The sequence below is a fragment of the Sciurus carolinensis genome, chromosome 8 (assembly GCF_902686445.1).
Source record: "Sciurus carolinensis chromosome 8, mSciCar1.2, whole genome shotgun sequence".
NCBI lineage: Eukaryota > Metazoa > Chordata > Mammalia > Rodentia > Sciuridae > Sciurus > Sciurus carolinensis.
Window position 1 is genome coordinate 131,173,853 of NC_062220.1, and position 23,698 is coordinate 131,197,550.

General features: G+C 48.4%; 2 protein-coding genes across 3 annotated transcripts in view; both read left to right on the forward strand.

Annotated features, from left to right (window-relative positions):
* Positions 1–23,698, forward strand: part of Acacb (acetyl-CoA carboxylase beta) — a 124,039-nt gene that overhangs the window by 13,657 nt on the left and 86,684 nt on the right. Inside the window, exon 2 of one of the 2 annotated variants that reach the window (XM_047559932.1) lies at positions 8,334–8,995. In XM_047559932.1, the coding sequence (XP_047415888.1) occupies positions 8,343–8,995 (653 nt within the window). In that variant the 5' untranslated portion in view covers positions 8,334–8,342. Of the gene's footprint in view, positions 1–8,333; positions 8,996–22,950; positions 23,107–23,698 lie in introns of those variants that run through there. The other variant, XM_047559933.1, reaches the window with a different exon arrangement.
* On the forward strand, positions 11,175–13,288 carry LOC124990203 (TNF receptor-associated factor 4-like). Its single transcript, XM_047559935.1, is given in 3 exon segments — positions 11,175–11,954; positions 12,193–12,491; positions 12,493–13,288. Coding segments are annotated over 3 exon segments (1,410 nt in total). The 3' UTR covers positions 12,824–13,288.

The following is a 23,698-nucleotide window of genomic DNA, read 5'->3' on the forward strand; positions in this document are numbered from 1 at the left end:
GACCCCAAGGTGGGTTTGGGCTATCATTAGATCCACTGGTCCCCATCAGAACAGCAGCAGATCTTAAAAGATTGCCGAGTGAGAGAGGAGGCCGCACCAGGGAGAAGAGCTGGCCACCCCACTCACAGAGCTTCCAGTTCCAACCCAGCAGCTTCGCTGACCATCCCTCAATCACCTGCCATGCCTATGGCTGACCATCTGCCCATCCACTGGCCTTTTCTCTCCATTCACCCCCTACCCATCTGTATTAGTTCATTTTCTATGACGATAGCAAAATACCCGATGCTGGATACTTTATAAAGAAAAGAGGTTTATGTAATTTATGGCTCTGGAGATCTAAGAGCACGATGCCAGCATCTGCTTGGCCCCTGGCTAGGGCCTTCTGGCATCCCAACATGGCAGATGGCATCATGGTGAACGCATGCTTTTTTCTTTTCTTTTCTTTCTTTTAATAACAACTCATTCTCACAGGGACTAACTCACTCTACAAGACCAGCATAAATCCCTTCCAAGGGCGATGCCCCCATGATCTAACGGTGTTGCTTAGGCCCCGCCTCTTAAAGGTCCCACCCACCACCTTCCAACCTCACCACGCTGAGGACCAGAACTCCAGCATACTCCAAACGTTGAGGGACAGGCTGGAACTGTATCCAAACCATAGCCCCGTCCCGCTCTCCCTCCAGCTAGTTTCCAGAGCAAGTTCCCAAAGACCTTGCCTCATTCAAAATCTTGGCGTGATCAGATCGCCTTTCCAGGAGGGATGCTCGGAGAGCATGCGCACTCGGAGCTCACACATCCTGCACCACGGCAGTGGAGTTTTGCTCGGGTTCCTGCTGTTTTCTCAGAAGGTTTTGGGTGGTATTTTTTTTCCTTTGGGGTTGCAGGATGTCCACTCTCGATTGTAGGCGCTTGCTATTTCTTATTTCTCGTAGTTTCAAACAGACACATTTAAAACTGGCTCCATGTACAAGAGGTTCCATGTACAAGAGCCTCCATCAGGGTTCGCGGAAGGTGGGACGCCCGGTTCGCTCTCCTGGCATTCCTGAATGTGACTTCACACCTGAGACCCAAAAGTCAAAAGTGCAGCTTGGGTCCAGCCTGCCCTGGGGCTCGGTGTGTGCGCACAGATTCAGTCTGTCACTCAGCACGCCTGTCAGACCCCTGCTATACGCCAGGCACGGAGCTGGGCACGAGGATCCAGAAAAGGCCACCCCACCAGCCAGGGAAGACAGAGACCCGTGCTGCGTCATCCATGTTACCGTGATGGAAGTCTGTACCCGCTGGCTAACTGGGTCCCGGCAGGCCAATCAGGGTTGTAAAAGCGCTTGGTCAGTGTGGCCAGCAGAAGGCTGGGAGGGGCGTGGCCACTCTGCCAAAGCCAGGGCTGGAAGGAGCCTCCCGCCCTGTCACACCCTGGTGCCTGGGGAGGATGAACCTGTTGGACCTCTGGGAAAGCCAGGTTTTGCAACATCGTTGGCAATGCCATGGCCCATTACTGACTCCGGAGTTTTTCCTGAGGGCACCGGTGAGCTAGCAGTTTTCAGGACCCTGAACTTTCTTGTTGAGGTTTAAAAAACTTTTGTTCTCGGGGGCTTTCCAAGTGCATTAGAAATAGTAATAATACGAAATACACCCTACATCCCCCCCCAGAAGCTTCTGGTTAACCATTTAGAAGCCGGGGGGAGACAGGGAGGCAAAGGTGCTCAGACTGGTGCCACTTTGCCCCACGTGGGACCTTTGTCAGTATCTGGAGACAGTTTGGATTGTCTCCACAGTGGGAGGAGATGCCGTTGGCATGTCATGGGAAGGAGTCAGGGATGCCATTCAACCTACCATAATGCACAGGCCAGCCCCATGGCACCAAGAATTTTGTAGCCCCAAATGTTAGTAGTGCCAAATTTGAGAAATCCTAGGGTGAGAACAGGCTTGGGCATCAGAAAGAAACCTCTGGTGCTGCGGTGCATGTGTGAAGTCCCTGTTTTTAATTTTGGGGGGATATATCTAAGAAAGAAGTTGCTGGACCTTAAGGCAGTTATGCATCCATCTTTTTAAGGAATCTCCCTAAACTCTTTCCACAGTAGCTGCACCACTTTAAATTCCCACCAACAATGGACTAGAGTTCCGACTTCTCTCTGTCCTCACCACTTTCTCTGTATAGATACTAGTCAACTTTCTTCACTATAAGGAAATACCCGAGGCAGTATGTTATAAAGAGAAAAGGTTTATTTTGGCTCGTGGTTTTAGAATTTCCAGTTCAAGATTAAGCAGCCCTATTGTTTTGGACTTCTATTTATTTGTTGGTTTTGTGTGTGTGCGTACATAGGACTGTGTGTTTTTAATGTGCCGGGGACCCAACCCATGACCTCATGCATACTGGGTGAGTGCTCTAGCCCTGAGTTACATTCCCAGCCTGCTTTGGGCCTCTGACAAGGCAGCACATCATGGCCCTTGGTGGAGCAAGCCACTCATTGTAAGAGCCAGGAAACAGCAAGAGAGAGGACAGGCCAGGGCCCTTCGGTCCCCTTCAAAGGCATATCCCCTGTGACCTAGGGGCCTGCCACTAGGTTCCGCTTGCTAAAGATCCCCCAGCCTTCGAGGAGCATCTCCCTAAGGAGAACACCTTGCAGGACAGTGGTCCAAACCAGCACAGGGGTTCGATTTTCTCCCCGCCCCACCTGCTTCCCCTCCTCCTGTTCCCCTTTTGGCCTTCCAATGGTGTGCTGCTCTATTTTTGATTTGTATTTCCCTTTGTATTTCCAAGGATGTTGAATATCTTTTCATGTGCTTCTTGACCATTTATGTATTTTCTTAAAGAAATGTCTATTCAGGTCTTTGCCCATTTCAGAATTGCCTTGCACCAGGCACAGTGGCCCATGCCTGTAATCCCAGCAACTCAGGAGGCTGAGACAGGAGGATCACAAGGCCAGGCTGGGCACTTACTAAGACCCTGTCTCAAATGGGCTAGAGATATGGCAAAGTGCCACTGGGTTCAATAAGTAAATAAACAGAAATAAAAATAAATAAAACGAAAATTGCCTTGTTTATCTTTTTGTTGTTGAGTTGTAGGAGTTCTTTATATATTCAGGACACTAGATCCTTAGCAGATGTATGGTTTGCAAATATCTCTCCCATCCTGTAGTTTTATCTTTTCAATTTTTTCTCTTCGTGTGTATGTGGTGCTGGGAATTAAACCCTGTGGGCCTCGTGATTGCTAGACAAAAATTCTACCACTGAACTATACCCCAAGCCCCTCTTTTCAATTTCTTTTTTTTTAACATTAAAAAGATAGAAGTATGTTAATTTAATGTTTCTAGGAATTGTTTCTTTGTAAATGAGTGCATAGGTAAATTTATTGCTATGTTGTATGGTCAAAGTATTAAGTAACATTTCTAAGGGAAAAACACTTGCTCACTAATTAAATAGACAATGCCTCAAATATTTAAAGAAAGATAAAACATCAACTTCTTTATATGAAGTAATTCATAAAATATTGAAGACAAGAGACTTAGGGGATTGGGGTGGGGTGACAGATTTGTACATCCCTTCTACCCTCACAGTGGAAAAGTGGCAGAGATTATTTTTTGAGAGTTTGGGATGTGGGGCAGACAGATTTGGGTTAATTCAAAGATGGACCATCTATTTGCTATGCATCCATGAACAAGTTCCTTACTTTCTCTGAGTACCAACTTACAAAAGACAGATAGTAATAACTTCTTCAGAAGGCAATTGTGAGAATTCAGTAAGATGATATTTTGAAGTGCTAGTCAAGTACTTGGGGAATGATGTTCAAATTATCATTGTTGTTATCATGGCTATTATTGCTGCTTTGAGCCTGTAGAACTTAGTCATATTATAGGCATAGAGTGGAGTAAATTTTACTGGCATAGCAACATATGCAAAAGAGTGCCAAAGGCTGAAAAACTGAGTTTTAGGATTTTTTTTTTTCATTCCATTATTTTTTTCCTCCCCCCTACCCCTCCCACCTCTTTTCCCTCTATACAGTCCCTCCTGCCTCCATTCTTGCCCCCCCACCCCCCATTATGTGTCATCATCTGCTTATCAGTGAGACCATTTGCCTTTTAGATTTTTGAGATTGGCTTATCTCACTTAGCCTGATATTCTCCACTTTCATCCATTTGCCTACAAATGCCATAATTTTATTATTCTTTATGGCTGAGTAATATTCCATTGTATATATACACCACAGTTTCTTTATCCATTCATCAATTGAAGGACATCTAGGTTGGTTCCACAATCTGGCTATTGTGAATTGAGCAGCTATGAACATTGATGTGGCTGTATCTCTGTAGTAGGCTGATTTTAAGTTCTTTGGGTATAGGCCTCAATTTCTTGATAGTGTCCTATGACTCTCAAATGTTTTTACTTGGGCTGGGGAGATAGCTCAGTTGGTAGAGTGCTTGCCTCACAAGCACAAGGCCCTGGGTTCAATCCCCAGCACCGCAAAAAACTTTCAGTGAGTCTGGTTTATCTATTTTTTTTCTTCTGATGCTCATGTCTTTGGTGTTCTGTCTAAGAATCCATTGTCAAATCCGATGTTTCAATGCTTTCTTGTCAAATCCCTGTTTTCCTCTATGAGTTTTATGCTTTTAGCTCTTATATTTGGTCTTTGATCCATTTTGAGTTAATTACTGTGAATTGTATAAAATCAGGTTCCAGCCTCGTTCTTTTGCATGTGGAAGTCCTTGTCCCCAATGCTACATGTTGAAGACTCTTCTTTTACCATTGAGTAGTCTTGATATCCTTGTCAAAAGTAAATTGGGGACTGGGCTGTGGCTCAGTGGTAGAGCACTTGTCTAGCATGTATGAGGCACTGGGTTCGATTCTCAGCACCGCATATAAATAAATGAATAAAAAAATAAAAATCCATCAGCATCTAAAAACAATTTTTTTAATTAAAAAAAAAAAGTAAATTGGTTGCCAGGCACAGTGGTGCATACCTGTAATCCCAGCAGCTTGGGAGGCTGAGGCAGGAGGATTCCAAGTTCAAGGCCAGCCTCAGCAACTTAGCAGGACCCTAAGCAAGACCCTGACTCTAAATAAAATATAAAAAAGGGCTGGGGATGTGGCTCAGTGGTTAATTGTCTCTGGGTTCAATGTCCTGCACCAAAAAAAAAAAAAAAAAAAAAAGTAAATTGGCTGTAGAGATAGGGCGTTTATATTTGCAATCAATTCTATTCCATTGGTCTATCTTTATGCCAGTACCACACTGTTTTGTTTACTGTAATTTTGTAGTAAGTTCCGAAATTAGGAAATGTAAGTCCTCTCACTTGATTCTTCTTTTTTAACCCAGTAAGTCCCATTGTCCAGAGGTGGAACACCTATATGAAACTTAAATTGAGCAACAAACATACCATTATGGTAATTTAAAAATAAATGTTATGTTTTTAGAGTACTATTTTTTTTTTTTTTACTTTTATTTGCATTTATTTTATGCTGAGTTTATTCCCGTGCCGTGTTTTAGTTTCCTCTGGGATGACTTTGTCTTCTGTGCAGCCTCCTCTTCTGGTTTAGAAACAGTCTGTTCCTTTTTAGTGAGGATCATCTGAATGTGGTGGGGAGCTCAGGTATGGGTTAATCTGACAGCGGGCTCTGTGAGGATCATGGCGGGTCTTGGGTGCTTTGTCCACCTGAATGTCCAACAACCAGAGAACCTACTCCTAAGTTCCCTATTACTCTCTGCATTTTTAAGCATGTGCAGCAACGATTTAGCGCTCTTTTTGGGCACAGAGCCTAAGTCCAGCCCTGTGTGACCTTGACACACCTCCTGACTCCACCATTGTAATACAGGAGTGGTATTCATAGCTCCTTGAAGGTGACATCTTTTAGGTACTTGGTGGCTTTTTGATGGCCCGTGCAGTCTCCTGGCGTTAAAGTGAGCATGAAAATTTAAACTTCCTGCTTTGCATGATTTTGTGTGGTTTTCTGGGTCAGGAGAGTAGCGACTTATTTTCGCAGATCACCTCCGGCCACTTATAGGAAGAGGAAGAGCCGTGGTTTCTAGGAGAATTCATGAAAAGGGTGCTATTCTTTTGAGAAAACTAAGAGGCGAATGATCTGAGCTTTTGCAAATAAATATACTTCACATATATGAAAAATATATAAAGGATATATAAGTTCTGGGTTATGATTTCCAACCTACCACCATGCGCCTGTGTCAATTTCCTTTTTGGTTTTTTTGCATTGATTGAGGTGATCAGGTGGATTTTTTGCCTTGGTTCTGATAATGTGGCAGATTGTGTGATGAAGAACCACCTTTGACTAACTTTTCTTTAAAAAGAAACTTGATGATCTTTAAAAAAAAAAAAGAACCCTCTGATCCTGTAGGTTACCTAGAAAAATACCCTTGCCAACCTTTCAGCAATTCTGCTGCCAAAAGTGTTCAAGAAGTCCTTGGATCATGTATTTCCAGGAAACCTTGAGAACTTTTCTATTTCTCTTTAGGACAGTGTGTTGAAATTACAAAAGACACTGCCATGTAGACACCACGTGGTCCTGCTGTTGCAATTCTTCTGGCGAACATTTGTGGCAGAATTGATCATTCATTTATATTTAGGGTGCTGGGGATGGAACCCAGGGTCTTCGGCATGCTGGGAAATCACTGTACCACTGAGCCGCATGGCCAGCCTGCAAAATCGGTTCAGAAGTTGTTGCAGTATGTTTGGGTCCCGCTTTTTTGAACAGTACTCTCTTCAAGTAGTAGTTATCTGCTCATGAATCCAGCAGAGTTTGCGGGATAGGGGGAGGTGTGGGTTAGAAATCAGAACCTCTGAATTCATTCATCCACATGAGCGCCCACTGTGTACAGTGTTCTAGACCCTGAGCGGGTGTTCTAGTTGTGAGTGTACCTTTAGAAGTATGAGCCTCCTCCCATACGCTCACCCCTCTCTAGATTACTTATAATCCCTAATGCAAGGTAAATGCTATCTAAATAGCTGTTATACAATATTGTTCAGAGAATAAAGACAAGAGAAAGAAGTCTGTTCGGTACAGATGCAATTTTTTTCCCCAAATATTTTTCATCCGTAGTTGGTTAAATATGCAGATGTGGAATGCATGAATACAAAGGATCGACTGTATACCTTAATCTGAAAAAAAATCCAAGAGTTTCATTGAGATATAATTTACAAACCATACAATCCACTCAAGCAAAGAAAAAGTCAGTGTTTCTTAGTGTATTCACAGAATCGTACGACCCTCTCTCCCCTGCTAGTTTTAGAACAAGTTCATCAACCCAGATACGCTCCACCTTTTAGCCACCCCTCTATCCCCACCCACCAGCAACCTCTGTCTTCCTTCTGCCTGCATGGATTTGCACATTCTGGACATTTCATATGCATGGAACCATCCAGGCTGTGGTTTGTGCGGGGCTTATTTCACCTGACACAATGTCTTCAAATTCCTCCACACTATAGCATGGATTAGAAACTTTGTTCCTTTTTAGGGCTGAATAATACTCCATGCTGTTTACCTGTTCATCGGTCAAGGATATCTGGGTTGTTTCCTCTTTTTTAGTTTTAGGGATAATGCTGCTTGCTTAGTCCTCTCTCACATGCAGGTTCTTGGTTCATGTGGAGCATGTGTTAGCATGTTATTTTAGTAGTGTGCTGTTAGAATATCTGAGACTGGGTCATTTATAAAGAACGGAGATTTATTTCTTACAGAAATGTAGAGGCTGGGAGGGCCAAGATCAAAGGGTCTGCGTCTTCTCAAGTGGGAAGCACCAGGGAGAGCTCCCCCAAGAGGGGTCCAGACTCTCTGGGCGTGGTGGCACACACACCTCCCAGACTTTCTGGGAGGCTAAGGCAGGAGGATCGCAAATTCGAGGCTAGCGTCAGCAGTTGAGTGAGGCACTAAGTAACTTAGTGAGACCCTGGCACAAAATTAAAAAATAAAAAGGGCTGGGGATGTGGTTCAGTGGTAAAGTGCCTCTGGGTTCAATCCCCTGTACCAAAGGGGGAAAAAAAAAAGAGAGGGGTCCAGACTCTCTTCTCTAAAGACCCTCTCTGGTGATAACCAACCCAGCCCGTGATAACAATGTGAATCCCTGTCCTCACGGCCCAGTCCCCCAACATTGCTGCACGGGGCTTCCACTTCTAACATGTGAACTTTGGGGACGCTTTCAAACCGTAGCCACATCCTTAAAGTAGAGTCAAGAAACCGAGAGCATGCCCAAGGTCACAGAGCGCATCATGGGCGGAACTGGAAGGAGAGCCCCATCTCTACTCTCTGCCCGCTGCCTCGCCCACCAGCTCGGTTAGGAGCCAAGTAACCCCTATGCAGGCCTTAAAATCTCTCTCTCTCTCTCTCTACAGGTTTCCTGAATGGTCTTGCTCTTTTTTCTATCTTGCCTGATCTTCTCCTGTCTGACCTTCTCCTGGTTAAAAATCTGGAGGAAAATGACAGACGCCGAGCCAGTCACCAATAAGAAGTTGGAAGCGAGCTTCGCCTCCAGCCAGGGGCCCTTTCTGGACTCGGGGAGCTCAGAGGAGCCACTCCAGGAAAATGGCAAAGGCAGCCCTCTGCCGGAGACTCCCAGCCAGGCCGAGCTGGCCTCCCACAAAGGCCCCGAGGGTGCCTGTCGGCAGAGAAGCCCCCTGCCACCCTCGCACCAGAAGCCCCCGAGAAACCCTGTGTCTTCCAATGGCACGTGGCCCTCCCCAGAACTCCAAGCCAACGGGACGGGGACTCAAGGACCAGAAGCCCCGGATACGAATGGCCTGTCCTGCCCAGCCGGGCCCCGGGGCCAGCAAGCCAGATCCCTCTCCAGAGCAGACGAGAAGCAGGCGCACATCAAGAGGCAGCTCATGACCAACTTCATCCTGGGCTCCTTCGACGACAACTCCTCCGATGAAGATCCCGGTGCCAGCTCCTTCCGGGAGTCTTCCCGGAAGGGCAGCCGGGCCAGCCTGGGCACCCTGTCCCTGGAGGCTGCTCAGACTGCAAGTGACCCTGAGACCCAAGTCCCCACCATGAGGTAACGGGACCTTTCTCCTCGCCATGGGTGTGCCCACAGGTGCGCAGAGTGAGACTGGGGCTTGCGCCACCCCACCCGCCCCAGTCCCTTCTCCCTGTCAGGTGCCCCCAGCCCTGTCCGAGTAGAAAACCGCAGCTATTTGTTCCCTTTCAAAGTCATTTATGAAGCGCCTGCTGCGTGCCCCGGGTCCCGTACCAGCACGCTGGCTTTCGAGGCAATCTCAGCTTGGCTGGGGAAGATGGTTGGTGTGGAACTAGTTATTTTTGGGGGGCGTGGGGGTAGTGGGAATTGAACTCAGGGATGCTTTTCCGCTGAGCTGCATCTCCAATCCTTCATTTTATTTCGAGACAAGATCTCGCCAAGTTGCCAAGGCTGGTCTAAATTTGCAACCCTCCCGCCCCAGCCTCCTGAGCAGCCTGGGATTGGAGGCATGCACTGCGGTGCCCGCACCAGTGATCTTGGGAGCCTGTGGGGAGAGAGAGTTCCTAAGGAGGTGGCCATTCATTCCTTTTCACTCATCGATGCAGCAGATAACTAATGCCTGGAAACCAGTGTTCCCTCGGTGACGCTTAAAAACCGCAGAAACTCAAATGCAGTGATAATCCACCAGGGCTGTTTATGTTGGAAATGAATACCTACCTGTGGGTTGATAGCAGGTGGGACTGCCCCAGGGGTGTCGTGGGTGGCTTTTTGTTGTTATGTTATTAACCTTCCAACCCCAGATTACCAACCCTGGTTGCTGGAAGAAGATAGAGAAAACAGAAAAGTCAAATCTTTTGCATAGGAAATCTTCAGGGAAAGCTGTTTTGAATTTCTGGAAGGGTCCAAGAAAGAGAAGGCTGCAAAGTCTGGTGCTAGGAGCACCACCCTGGGCTCTGCCGTCTCCGACTGCAGGACCTGGGGCGTGGCCCCTCACCTCTCCCCGGCTCCGGGCCTTCCCTGGACAATGTGCAAGGGGTTAAATCATATTTGTAAAGTAGGCAGAGTTGGGTACACAGTAGTAAACATCTCCCCGGCTCCTTTCCTGGTCTTGCGCTTTGTCTACCAGCATCCTCCTCACCCCTCCCACCGCCCCACAAAGCACCCAAATTTACCCAGTGCTGCACATCTTTCTTCTACCTGCAGTTCACGTAAATGACCCCCTGGTCCCTTATAACAAGGGTCCGAGGCTGGAACATGCTCATTTTATAGAGGAGAGAGCTGAAACTCAGGTGAAGTTTTTTTCTGAAGACACACAGCTAGGAAGTGGCAGGATCTGAGTGCAAACCCAGGTCCTTCCCCTGCGCCCCGGGGTGCTCCGTTCCCCGGTGTTCTTTCCCCTGCACGCCCCCCCCTTTCTCTCGGTGTACCCAGGGGCCACGTGGGGACTCTGCTGGTACCTCCCAGGATGCTGACGTTTCCATGAGGAACAGCCCAGCCCCCGCTGACTCCCAGAACCAGGAGTCTCGGATGGAGGAGACCCGCAGGTGTCCACGGCTTCTAATGACCCACCTGAGGATCCCACGTCCGAGAATCTTCGGGGAGTCGGGCTCAGACAGTTGTGTGAGGGCCGCTGCCTCTGGTGGTTGGATTAAAAAATTAGGTCAAGACCTCTGCGTTCCAGCCCGTTGGACCCGACACAGATCAAATGGAGGCTGTCGTGTAGAATTTCTGGCCTTGGATTTTGGCATCTTTGGGAAGCTCAGTAGCCTGGTGGTTGCCAGTCCTCTGTGGACCCCTTGCCCACACCCACTGGTAGGGCCTTGGGCCAGCTCCTGAAGGTATGTTCATGGGGAGCCCCACTTCCCCATAAAACCCTCCAGGGTGTTGCTTTGTGGAGGACACCACTGGGCTCTTCCTCCTGTGCAAGAGTCACACCTGTTCCCTGGGCGCCTCAGGGCAACACTCAGGCGGGTTTTGGACATGAATTCTAGAGGGCGGTGTCAAAAGACAGGATCACAACAAATTAATCTGAAGAGCGAATGGACTTCTATTAGCCATTCTAGAACCAGGTAGCAGCTCATTCTACAAAAGAGATTAGGGATTCCCATGCGCTGATCACAGGAGGCCGGTTTTAGAGGTAGACCCGGGCTAAGGAAAGCAGGAGCAGAGTCGGCGCCGCGGCCGGAGCGAGGCACGGGCTGTGGGGCCGCCGCGTGCCTGGCCCCGCTTGCCCGTGCCCACCGCTCGCCCGCCCACCATGCCCGACTTTGACTACAAGTTCCTGGAGAAGCCCAAGCGGCGACTGCTGTGCCCTCTGTGCGGGAAGCCCATGCGCGAGCCCGTGCAGGTTTCTACCTGTGGCCACCGTTTCTGCGACACTTGCCTGCAGGAATTCCTCAGTGAAGGAGTCTTCAAATGCCCAGAGGACCAACTTCCCCTGGACTATGCCAAGAGCTACCCAGACCCAGAGCTGGAGGTCCAGGTGCTTGGCCTGCCCATCCGGTGCATCCGCAGTGAGGAGGGCTGCCGCTGGATTGGGCCACTTCGACATTTACAGGGCCACCTGAATACCTGCAGCTTCAATGTAATCCCCTGCCCCAATCGCTGCCCTGCCAAGCTGAGTCGCCGTGATCTGCCTGCACACTTGCAGCATGACTGCCCCAAGCGGCGCTTCAAGTGGGAGTTCAGTGGTTGTGACTTCGGTGGGGAAGCCTATGAGAGCCGTGAGGGCATGTGCCCCCAAGAGAGTGTGTACTGTGAGAACAAGTGTGGTGCCCGCATGATGCGGCGACTACTGGCCCAGCATGCCACTTCTGAGTGCCCCAAGCGCACCCAGCCTTGTACCTATTGCACAAAGGAGTTCGTTTTTGACACCATCCAGAGCCACCAATACCAGTGCCCAAGGCTGCCAGTGCCCTGCCCCAACCAATGTGGCGTAGGCACTGTGGCTCGGGAGGACCTGCCGAATCATCTGAAGGACAGCTGTAGTACTGCCTTGGTGCTATGCCCATTCAAAGACTCCGGTTGCAAGCACAGGGTAAGATGCCCCTTTTTCCTGTCAGCCTGTCTGCCCATCTTTAGCCCATGAAGTCCTAGATGAAAGCTAGGTTTCCTGGCAGTTTAGTTCTTTGTGGTCCTTCCCCCTGCTGGCCAGCTCCAGGTTCTTCCTAGCACCCTGTCTTCCTCATGCAGAGTTGGGTGCCTGCCACCCCTGAACCCCTTCCCCTTTTGGTAACACTCCTCCCTTCTCTCATCGCCTGGGGCTTTGCCAACAGTGCCTTAAGCTGGCAATGGCGCGGCACGTGGAGGAGAGTGTGAAACCACATCTGGCCATGATGTGTGCCCTGGTGAGCCGGCAGCGGCAGGAGCTGCAGGAGCTTCGTCGAGAGCTGGAGGAACTATCAGTAGGCTGTGATGGTGTGCTCATCTGGAAGATTGGCAGCTATGGGCGGCGGCTACAAGAGGCCAAGGCCAAGCCCAACCTCGAGTGCTTCAGCCCAGCCTTCTACACACATAAGTATGGTTACAAGCTCCAGGTGTCTGCATTCCTCAATGGCAACGGCAGTGGTGAGGGCACATCTCTCTCTCTACATTCGTGTGCTGCCGGGAGCCTTTGACAATCTCCTTGAGTGGCCCTTTGCCCGTCGTGTCACTTTCTCCCTGCTGGATCAGAGTGATCCAGGGCTGGCTAAGCCACAGCATGTCACTGAGACCTTCCACCCTGACCCAAACTGGAAGAATTTCCAAAAGCCAGGCACTTGGCGAGGCTCCCTGGATGAGAGTTCTCTGGGCTTTGGATACCCCAAGTTCATCTCCCACCAGGATATCCGAAAGCGAAACTATGTGCGGGATGATGCAGTTTTCATCCGTGCCTCCGTTGAACTGCCCCGGAAGATCCTCAGCTGAGTGCAGAACTGGCAGGCTCAAGGGGAGAAGGGGGATGGGACATGACTTGTCAGGCACTGGTTGAACCTGGAGAGGGGGCCGGACCCCCTTTTAGCTGCTTATGCTGCCTGGGTTGTTAACCCTGTTCTCCCCCGACCACTACCACCCTCAGGTGCCTCCAACTGGTGCTTCAGCCCTGGCCTCTGTGGGGAGCAGGTCTCTGGGTTATCAAGGGCTGGAAACAAGTGATCCCGGGGACTGTCTCCCCTCCTGGGCAGGGCAGGTATGCCTTGGTGCCGGCCACATTCTACCTGGACTGAGCACCTGCTTAGGTGCTATGTCCCAAGAGCCATAGGGAGGGGTTGGGAAAGGGAGGGGTAGTTAAAAGAATCTGTCTTGAGATTGATTTTTCTTCTTTCCCCAACTGTGTCCCTTCTGGTTATTTATTTACTTAGCGCCAGGAAGGCACAACAGGGGAGCCCTGATTTTTAATAAATCCTGAATTGTATTTATTAAAAAAAAAAATGGAAAGCAGGAATAAGGAATAGACAGCAAACTGTGCCTTTCCTTATAGGGTTAAAACGGGGGACTGCATGCTGGCCCCTTCTGATTTCTTGTTGTCTAGAAGATGAATCTGTTTTCAAATTCAGTTTGATTGTGTGGCATTTAGCATGAGCAACTCCATTCTGGTTTGGTCTGCTGGGGTTTAGTCTAGGAGCTCAGTCTAAATCAAGGGCCTCACGTATATTTTGCCTAATAGCAACATGGGCAGGCCAGCTGATGAGTTACCTGCAGATAACCAGATGCAGCATTGAGGAAATGAAGCCTGACCCAAGAAGGCCAATATGGTGAACAAAACTCCTGTTAGTAGAATCCAGGAAGCTCCTTTTTATTATTATGATTTTTTTTTCCTGATAAGTTGTTGTCTTAGTTTTCATTGCTGTAACAAAATACCTGAGACCTGGAAGTCTATACAGAATAAAAGTTTATTTGCCTCACAGTTCTGGAGGCTGGGTGGTCCAAGAGCATGGCTCTGGCATCTGCTCAGCACCTGGTGCGGGCCTACTGGCTGCACCACAGGAAGGCAGAAGGTATCACAAGGTGAGACAGAACAAGCATGCTAGCTGGGCTTTCTTCCTCTTATAAATTCACTAACGCCATCACTGGGGCTCTATCCTCAGGAGCTTGTCCAATCCTAACTACCTCACGAAGGACCCAACTTCAAATACCGTCAGCATATGAATTTGGGGATTGAGTTTCTGACCTGTGAACTTTTGGGGGACACATTGAAACCATAGCGGCTGCTCCGTCGTCTATACTGGGACACACCTACCATTTTCCCCTTCAGAGACAGAGAAAGAAGACATGGGCGAGGCCGGGGTGTTTGTCCAGGACTCTGTGCTCCGTGGGAGCTGCAGCAAGGTAGCACGTGTTTGTGGGTCTGCCTTTGTCCTTTGCAGTGGTTCCTGAGGGGGCCCGCTGGCTTCTCTTCCGCCTTGGAGGCTTCCGCAGGACCCCTGGCAGGAAACGGGCGGACCACGCATGGACCACCGGGAGCGTAAGCCTGGGCAGAAGCTCTTTTTGAAGCAGTCTTCAAAGGGCCCTGGCTCTTCCTCTCAACTGAAATGCTCTCTTGTCCCCTATCTGCAAGGCCACCCACCGGGGCTGACTGCTCTGGCTGACTGGGCAGGCCTTGCCCTTAGAGGGACCACAGGCTTGATTTTGAGCTCTGCTGTCAGGCTCTTGTGATACTTGATGACTTTTGAAGCGGGACAGAGCGGGGCACGCCTCTGGTCCCAGAATCCCAGCTCTTGGGTGGGCTGAGGCAGGAGGATTGCAAGCTTAAGGCTAGACTAGACAACTCAGTGAGACCCTGTCTTAAAATAAAATAATAATAATAATAATAATAATAAGTGCCGGGGATGTAGCTCAATGGTCGAGTGCTCCCTGGGTTCAATCCCCAGAACTGTCAAAATATCTTTTTTTTTTTTTTTTTTTAATATGAAAGGAGTTTCTTCCTTGCATTTTGCAACTGGGCTCTGCAAGTTCTGTAGCTGGTCCTGCCATCATCCCCTGTCCTGGTTCCTTGCTCATCAAAGTCACCTCTTCCAGGGGTCTTCCTTGCCCCTGTCCCACTTTAAGGTACACCCCAGCCCTGCCCCAGGTTCTTTATTGACTACGCTGTTTTACTTCGGGACACTCAACTCACGCCTTGAGATTTCCTCGTTTGGTTACTTGCTAGTCGCCTGTCTTTCTGCGCCGGTCTGCAAGTCCATGAGTGCAGGCTCACACTCAGAGTGGACTCTGTTTTTCTATACTGCCTAGCATGGTGCTGTCACCATAGACTTTATTTATTTTTTTATTGGTATCAGGGATTGAATCCCGGGGCACTTAACCACCGAGCCACCTCCCCAGCCCTTTTTATATTTTATCTAGAGACAGAGTCTCCCTGAGTTGCTTAGCACCTCGTTAAGTTGCTGAGGCTGTTGCTGAACACCTTGCTAAGTTGTTGAGGCTGGCCTTGAACTCGAGATCCTCCTGCCTCAGCCTCCCAAGCCACTGGGATGACAGGCATGCATCACATGGTAGCTTCACGGTGGACCTTCAGTGAACATTTTCCAAATGCCAAAACCAAGTGAGCAACAGGAGCTTGCCACAGACAGAATGCTGCATTCTCGGGGCAGGAGAAACGCTTGAACGGATGTGGGAATGGATGAATGGATGGACGGACGGTGGGAAGATGAAAAGGCATTTTATTGTCACTCTTAAGCAAAAGTGGAATTTTGTTTTCATAAAATTCTTCTCGCATGTATTTTGTGACTTCCTATTCTAGTTCTGGAGTTAAGCTCCAGTTCTGAATTTCTCTTTCGTTTTTGACCTGGTTGTGCAAATTCACCCTTCCCTCTCCTTCCCTGGCCAAGGACACCCAGGACTATAGAGCCAGGGGCTTTGTGCCGTCTTTTCTGGTCTGTCTTCCCATGTCCTGTGCTTTGGGTTCATCTCGGGTCAGGGATTGGGACTTGGCCTTCCTTTGGACCTGGACGCAGTCCTTGATGGTTGGAATTCCCGAGCAACCCTTAGAAACAGAGCTGGTGAGAACATTCCCTGATGTGGCAAAAGAGCTGCTTGCAGACTCTGGAATGAAGGTTACCATTTGCCTTGATTTAATTTTTGGTGCTGCGGTTTGAACCCGGGGTGCTTTACCTCTGAGCTTACATCTCTGGTCTTTTAAATTTTATTTTGAGACAGGATTTTGTTAACTTGCAGAGGCTGGTCTCAAACCTGTGATCTTTCCGCCTCAGCCTCCTCCTGAGTCTCTGGAACTTTGTGTCGCCTTACCTGGTTCAGTGTGACCGCATTTTGTTGAATAAACAGCAGCATGCTTAGTGCACGGAGCCTGGCATGAGATTTCCAGGTTCGGAGCCAGCCTTTACTAGCTCATTGCCCTAAGCGCCACGTTGTGGGGGGCACACTGCTGGGATCAGGGGGGGTGGGGCAGGTTCAGGATGACTCAACTGCAGAGCTGAAACTTAAAGCTATGAAAGTCAAAGTTGAAGTTGGCAGTGAACTTATTTAGAAGCAAAACTTCCTAAATCGATGAGACGTTATTTATAGCCTTGATCTGGTTTTGTGTGAATATGCATGCCTTCTGCTGCCGAAATTTAACACCATAATCAGGAATAAAACTTTACCTTCCTGTCAGGTGTGGTGGCACATGCCAGTAATCCCCGCATCTTGGGCGGCTGAGGCAGAAGGATCACAAGTTCAAGGTTTGCTTTAGCAACTTAGTGAGAGCCTTTCTCGAAAAATAAAAAGGGCTGGGGATGTGGCTCAGTGGTTAAGCATCCCCGAGTTCAATCCCCTGGTACCAAAAACAAAGCAAAACAGAACTTTACCTTCCTTAACAAACAAACAAGTCCCTAGTTTCGAAGCACGCGGGACTTTGGGAGTTTCAGATGAGGGATTGTGTCTCGTGTGTCATGTGCTAAGGTCCTGGGGCACCATGTGCACAGAAATGCTTGGGTTCAGTGTGTGTGTGTGTGTGTGTGTGTGTGTACTGTAAGGAGTGTCTCTACAGTGAATGATCATTGCCTTTACGTAGCATGATTATGAATGATTCCATTTTTCATCTGCATTTTCTAACTTTCTCCTCTGAGTGTCATAACACCTTTAACCATGTTTGATAATAAAATGGTATAAAAACCCGGGGACGTCCTGCCTGTGCGGGGCTGCTGCTCCCTCTCCCTGGGTTGGGAAGAGGCTGGGGCTCCAGAAGGCTCCCTCCCTCCCCTTCCTCCTCACTTGTTTTTCCCATTAGCGGCAAAGGTCAGGAGGCAGGGGCTGTTTCCTGGGTGACCTTGGGGAGATCGCCTGCCCTCTGGGGACTGGACTGGATGCCCCAAGGTTCTTTGTGGCTCTTACAGTCTGTGTGTGTGCGTTTGGGGGAGGGTGGTGTGCAGAGGGGACTAAGAGATCAGGAAGGGAGTTGCTGGAAAAGGCGGGAAACGTGTCCATTTAGAGCCGTTTCCTCCCGGGTCCATTAGTGCAGAGTCCGGTGTCACGGTCAGGAGGAGAAGCTAAGGTGTAGCCATCAGGTCCTTGGCTTGGGGGCATTTGCACTGGGCGCCAGGCACTGTGTGCGGCGCTGTGGAGGCAGAGAGGGCGAGAGCCTGTCCTTGCCCGGAGGTGCACGCACGCTGGAGGCTGCGGGGCTGCAGTTTCCTGCCGATCTTAGCAGTGGGCGCCTCGGCCCTCAGCGGCCCAGCCTGGTGCACAGCGACCTGCAACCCCGGAGGAGGGAGGGTCGCAAAGGCAGGTGAAGGACAGGACCCGTCCAGAGCAGCACCTGGGTGCTGGGTCCTTCCCCTGCGGCTGCCCGGTCCACGCTGGGGTCGTCGAGGTGGGAAGTTTGGCTCGCAGACCTAAGACCCCAGGAGAGCTCTGCAGAGCCTTGCAGAGGAGGCCCTGCCCAGTGGCTGAAAGACCAGCAGGAAGATGGGCTGCCGGCCGCCGGCCCCGCCTCCCCTCCAGCAGCGTCCCCAGCGGTTTCCAGAGGGAGCCCAGCCTCTTCCCATCACCTCCAAGCGCTGAGCCGGCCACGAATCTTTAAATCATCTGTAAATGTTTTTTCCGTGTTTAGGAGTGGAATGCCAAGGATCGGTCTATATTTTATTTATTCATTTATTGATGTAGGAAGGGGCTGGAAGAAACCTCACTTTCATATTTTTTAGCTCCTAAAAGGTTTTCTGGGGGCTTGAGAGAAAAGGATCCCTTGTCCTTGAGTTGTACTATTTGGGGGACAGATAGTGAGGTTGGGGGGTTGCTCTTAAATGAATGCAGGGTACATAGGACTAACCAGGTTTTCTGCTTCTGTCCCCTTAAGCATCAGTACTCTCTCTCTCTCTCTCTCTCTGTCTTTTTTTTTTTTTTTTTTTTTTTTTGGTACTGGGGATTGAATCCAGGGATGCATAACCACTGAGCCACCTCCCAAGCCCTTTTAATCTTTTATTTAGAGACAGGGTCTCACTGACTTGTTTGGGGCCTCACTAAGTTGCTGAGGCTGGCCTCCAACTCGAGATCCTCCTGGTTCAGCCTCCCAAGGTGTGGGTCCTCAAGCTTGACAGTGCTCTTTATTTTTTTTTTTTAGAAAAATCCCTCACTTCTGCTCTGAACTTAATGTGACATCTCCCCATCACATATTGAAAGGAATCCTTTCATTTTATTCTTTTAATTAATTATTTATTTTTTTAGTTGGAGATGGACACACGAGCCAGGCAAGCTCTACCACTGAGCTACAACCCCAGTCCCTTGTTTTATTTGTCTTTTGATGAAAGCAAACTATATATGAATGAGTTTATAGATGAGTGGGCGGAGAATCGCAGTGACAATCTGGGAGGCTGAGATAGGAGGATCTCAAGTTTGCAATTTAGCGAGGCCCTGTCTCAAAATTTAAAAATGGAGATAAAAAGGGTTGGGGATTTTGCTCAGTGGCAAAGTGCCCCTGGGTTCAATCCCCAAATCAAAACAAACAAATAAACAAAAGATGGCAGTTGCAGTCCCTTTTAAATTGTTTCATTGGAAAGCAGAAGTAATGTTTGCATGGAGATGGTGTAGAAGCCAGGTGTGGTGATGCACTCCGACCTGTAATCCCAGCTATTGAAGAGGTTGAAGCAGGAGGATCGCAAGTTTGAGGCCAGCCTGGGCAACTAGGTAGTGAGACCCTGTCTCAAAAAAAAAAAAAAAAAAAAAAAAAAAAAAGAAATAAATTAATTATTTAATAAAGGGCTGGAGATGTAGCTTAGTGGGAGAGCACCTCTGGGTCCAATCCCTAGTACTACAGAACCTATCAACCAAACACAAAGGTGGTTTACTACTCAGGGGTGTATAGTGTTCCTCTATTCTTATTTTCTATTCCCTAATAATGCAGGCAGAGAGAAATCAGTTGGGTTACTAAGGTGTCCACCATTAATTCCAGCTACTGGAAGGCTGAGGCAGGAGGATTGCTTGAACCCAGGAGTTCAAGGCCAGCCTAGTGAGAGGCTGTTTCAAGGGGGGGGGGGGAGGAACAGAATTTGAGATAAACCCATGTGATGATCATTCTCATAATCGAAGTCCATTGAAGTGAACTCCCTTTCCTTAGATCCTGGTAAAAGCAGGGTGTGTTAGAGGCCTTTCAGGTGGTCTTAGCAGAGGACTTAAACCTTCACATGGTTTTAAGAATGTTCAATTCTCATTATTTTGGTGAGTGTCAAAATAAGAATTTATGATGTATTACTGTTGATTCACTTTGAATTAAAATATATATATTGCGGGGGTGAGGGAGGCACAGGCAGGAGGCACTTGCTTTTTGTGACAAAGTACAGAAGGCTTGGTCACATTTAAATCACTGAGAACTAGAGAGAAATACTTTCAGAAACTGGCAATTGAGAATAAAAATCTAGAACAATTCACGGAAGCTGGCAAGCAGTTCTCTTGTACGTGATTCTGATGGGGGTGGGCAGTATTGGAAATATCTTAATGACCTGATCTCCCTGTGTTGAGGTAGTTACTTATTTGTTTATTTCGTGGTGCTGGGATAGAATCCAGGGTTTCATGCATGCTAGCAAGGACTCTGCCACTGAGCTGCACCCCAGCCCCCAAGAGTGCCCTCCCGCTCCCCTTTGAGCGGCTGAAGGGATGGAACTGCCAGGCAAGTGCTCTGCCACTGGGCCACAGGGCCAGCTGGAGGATTTCACTTTTAAATCTGGTTCATTGGGACAATGAATACTTTCTGGTATGGTGTGAAACTTGGAAGGAAGGAAGGGAGGGAGGGAGGGAGGAAGGAAGGACAGAAAGAAGGAGCTTCCTAAGGTGGATTTCTTTTTTGGAGAGGCAAAGATAAGGCCATGAAGAACCTTCTAGAAACTCTGAAGAACAGACTTTTGTTCACCTGTTTCGTTTTTCTGTTTCTTTTCTTTCTTGACTGGCGTAGTAACGCAGGGGCACATTCACTCCTACTGAGCTATTCACCAGCCCTTTCTATTTTATTTTATTTTTTTGAGACAGGGACTGGTTAAGTTGCTTAGGGTCTTGCCAAGTTGCTGAGGCTGGCCTCAAACTTGCCATCCTCTTGACTCATCCTCCTGAGTCCACGGAATTACAGGCCCAACAGTTTTGTATTGTTTTAAACCCGTTGTTGAAGTGTTATTTACTACGTTGTTAGAGCACAGCTAACCACGGCCCTCAGGCAGGGCTGTTTATACAACTGGGGGAGAGGCCGCATTTCACATTATGAAAGCTTGCAACGCTCCCTGGAGGTGTGATCCTGCCTGTGCCTCCCTCACCCCCGCAATATATATATTTTAATTCAAAGTGAATCAACGGTAATACACCATAAATTCTTATTTTGACACTCACCAAAATAGTGAATGCAAAACCTGCTTTTTTGTGACAAAGTACAGAAGGCTTGGTCACATTTAAATCACTGAGAACTAGAGAGAAATACTTTCAGAAACTGTAGCAGACATTACACCCAGAAAAATTTTCCCAGTCCTTATTGTAACATTCACAGGGCAGTTGCTACATGGCAAGCTAGTGTAGCCTAGAAGAAAAAGCAAAAACAAACAAATCAAAGAAAGAAAGTCACAAGTCTAAAATTGTTAAACAGTGAACACTTCAAACATTGTAATCAAATCTATATCATTGGGTTCATTAAAACAAATCTTCCGGACTGGGGAGATAGCTCAGTTGGTAGAGTGCTTGCCCTGTAAGCAGAGCCCTGGGTTCGATCCCCAGCACCACACACACACACACACACAAAACAACTCTTCCTATATCTTGCAGTGTAGGATTTAAGTTAACACAAACCAAGTTTAAAATTAGTGGTAGAGACTTAAAAAATAAAAAGGTTTTGCTAACATAGTAATGTTTAAACACCCTGAAAGGGAAAAAATAAACATTAAATATCAGGATATGTGATAAAGAATAATTTGCAAATTAGAATAGTATGCAAATAAGCAACCTGGAAATCATGCAGTGTTTTATTTGAGAAAGCAGTAAACCAAAAGGAAACTATTAAAAATGGTTTTGAAGAGGGTCTAAATCCAGATTCTTTGTCAATATGCTAAATTTAGGGACTGGGGAGATAGCTCAGTCGGTAGAGTGCTTGCCTCACAAGCACAAGGCCCTGGGTTCGATCCCCAGCACCGCAAAAAAAACAAAACAAAACAAAAAAAAACTAAATTTAGACTTTAGCAGGATTTTGAAATGTTTAAACACTTAAAATGCCCATGATTGCAATTAAGAGCAGTATGCTTAACTGAGCTATGCCTTTAAAAATATTATTATTGTAGGATGAAAATGTCGACGATTACCACTCACAGTCAATTGTTAACAAGATGACCTCATCTTGGAACTTAAATAACAGAAGATGTTTCATTGCAGGGTAGCAAACACAACCCTGCACAAAGAGAAAACTGCCCTAGTTTTGTACCTGTTGTGATATAACCAATCTTTTGCACTTGGTGTTGCTGAAACATCCGTTGCCAGCATTGATTCTCTTCTCAGAAGTGAGCAGATACCAGTAATCTATCCTGCCTGTGCCTTTTAAAGGGAATTTATTGGCCAGCCTTTACATTATTTTTTTTGCCTGATGGTTTGCTATGAACACAGATAATTATTATACTATTATTGTTGTTATTTTCTTGTGCTGGGGAGCAAAGCCAGGGCCTTCTGCCAAGTTCTCTCTGCCAACTGAGCCCCAGCCCCAACTCCCGTTATATTTATTATTATGAGTATTTTCTAGGCAGTGTTTGCTTTTTTTTTTTTTTTTTTTTTTTTTTGTTCTATATTCCTTGAAAATGCATCATTCATTCCTTTCAACTGGAATCCAGGTACTGTGTCCAGCCCGGTCACTTTGGCCAACATTCACCTCTGGGTCACGATTTCTTGATCTGTGGGATGGGAATAAAAACAATCTGTGAGAATGAGACAAAGGCATCTCAGTAATTGTTGGCCTCCCCGGGATTTTATTTAGGATGACAGGGGCCACTGGGGTCTTCTTGACCTGGAGGGGACACAGGTGGTTCAAAGTGTGTGCTAGACGCTCACTGGGTTGGCAGTGGGTGCGGAGCAAGCCCGTTCCTGGGAGTCGAGGTGAAAAGGAGGAGCAAGAACAGGAACTGGGAAGTCAACCAGGGGAGCTTTGTACAGGCACCGTGGTCACCAAGCTCTCGTGATGAATTTCCCGTATTTTCCATCACTTGCCTATGCTGCGTGTGCTCAAGCATCTCAAATGCTGCACGAGGTGGGGGTGTGCAACCTGGAGTTCTTCTTCCCCAGTCCAAGGCGCTGGGGAGGGAAGTGAAGGAGCGGGTTTTTAGTAGTCTTCGCCGCTCTCATCCACAGCCCAAGGTCAGCCGCGGGTCTGAGAGTGGCCGGCCCGGGGGCGGGGCCCTGAGCAGGGGGCGGAGCTGGCCCATCCTGGAGGCGGGGCCGGGGCGGGCCCTACGCAGGGGGCGGGGCGGGGCCCCGGCGGCAGCGTCGGCCCCTGGCACTGGCGCGCAGAGCGCATTTCGGGATGGGGCAGGCGCAGCGCCGAGTTGGGAGCCGGCCGGCTGCCGCAGGACGCGGCCGGAGGCGTTCTAGGACCGCTCCTCCAGCTCCAGGCCGTGACCTGGCTGCCCCGCCTCGGGATCGGGGGTTGCTTCAGGGCATTAGGGGGTGCAAGCGCTGCACCCCAGCAGGAGCTGGGTGGGATTGGTCGGCGGGTCGGCCAGCATGAGTCCTGCCAAGTGCAAGGTCTGTTTTCCTGATCGCAAAGTACAGTAAGTAAGCCTGCGATTTTAATGACTGTTATCTTTTACAAATGTATGCAGTTCTCCCTCCCCATCCCCCAGAAGTCCGGCCGTCGGTCCTCCTCACACCCGCCTTTCCCCTAACCCCGACCCAGAGAAATGCGAGCTTACGGTTGGCTGCTGGGTTCCTGGAGCCCGCCTCGCACGCCCTGGCCGCCTTGGCGGGAGAAGGAGGCGGGGCCTGGCAGTGGGTGCTGTCGCCTGGAGCAGGGCTCCCCGGGAGGACCGGTGGGCGGGGGCCGCCCTTTCCCCCTCTTCATCCCGCTGGCCTTGAGAGAGGTGACCGTTGTGGCAGGCAAGATTTTTTGAAGCTGAAACCTAGGGACAGTTGACCTGGACCGGAGCAGACATCGCATCTAAGGTCATTTTTCTGAATAGATTAGTTTAGGCATCTTTGTGCCCCAGAACTTCTTCGTCGCACCTCCTTGATTTTTTTTTTTCCTATTTGCCCTTATTTTATTGCACTTTTAAACAATTTACCAAAGCGATGCTATTTTTATTGCTGAACGTTAAGAAAATTATAGGTAAACCAAAAGGAGGAACAAAAATCACCATAATTCCA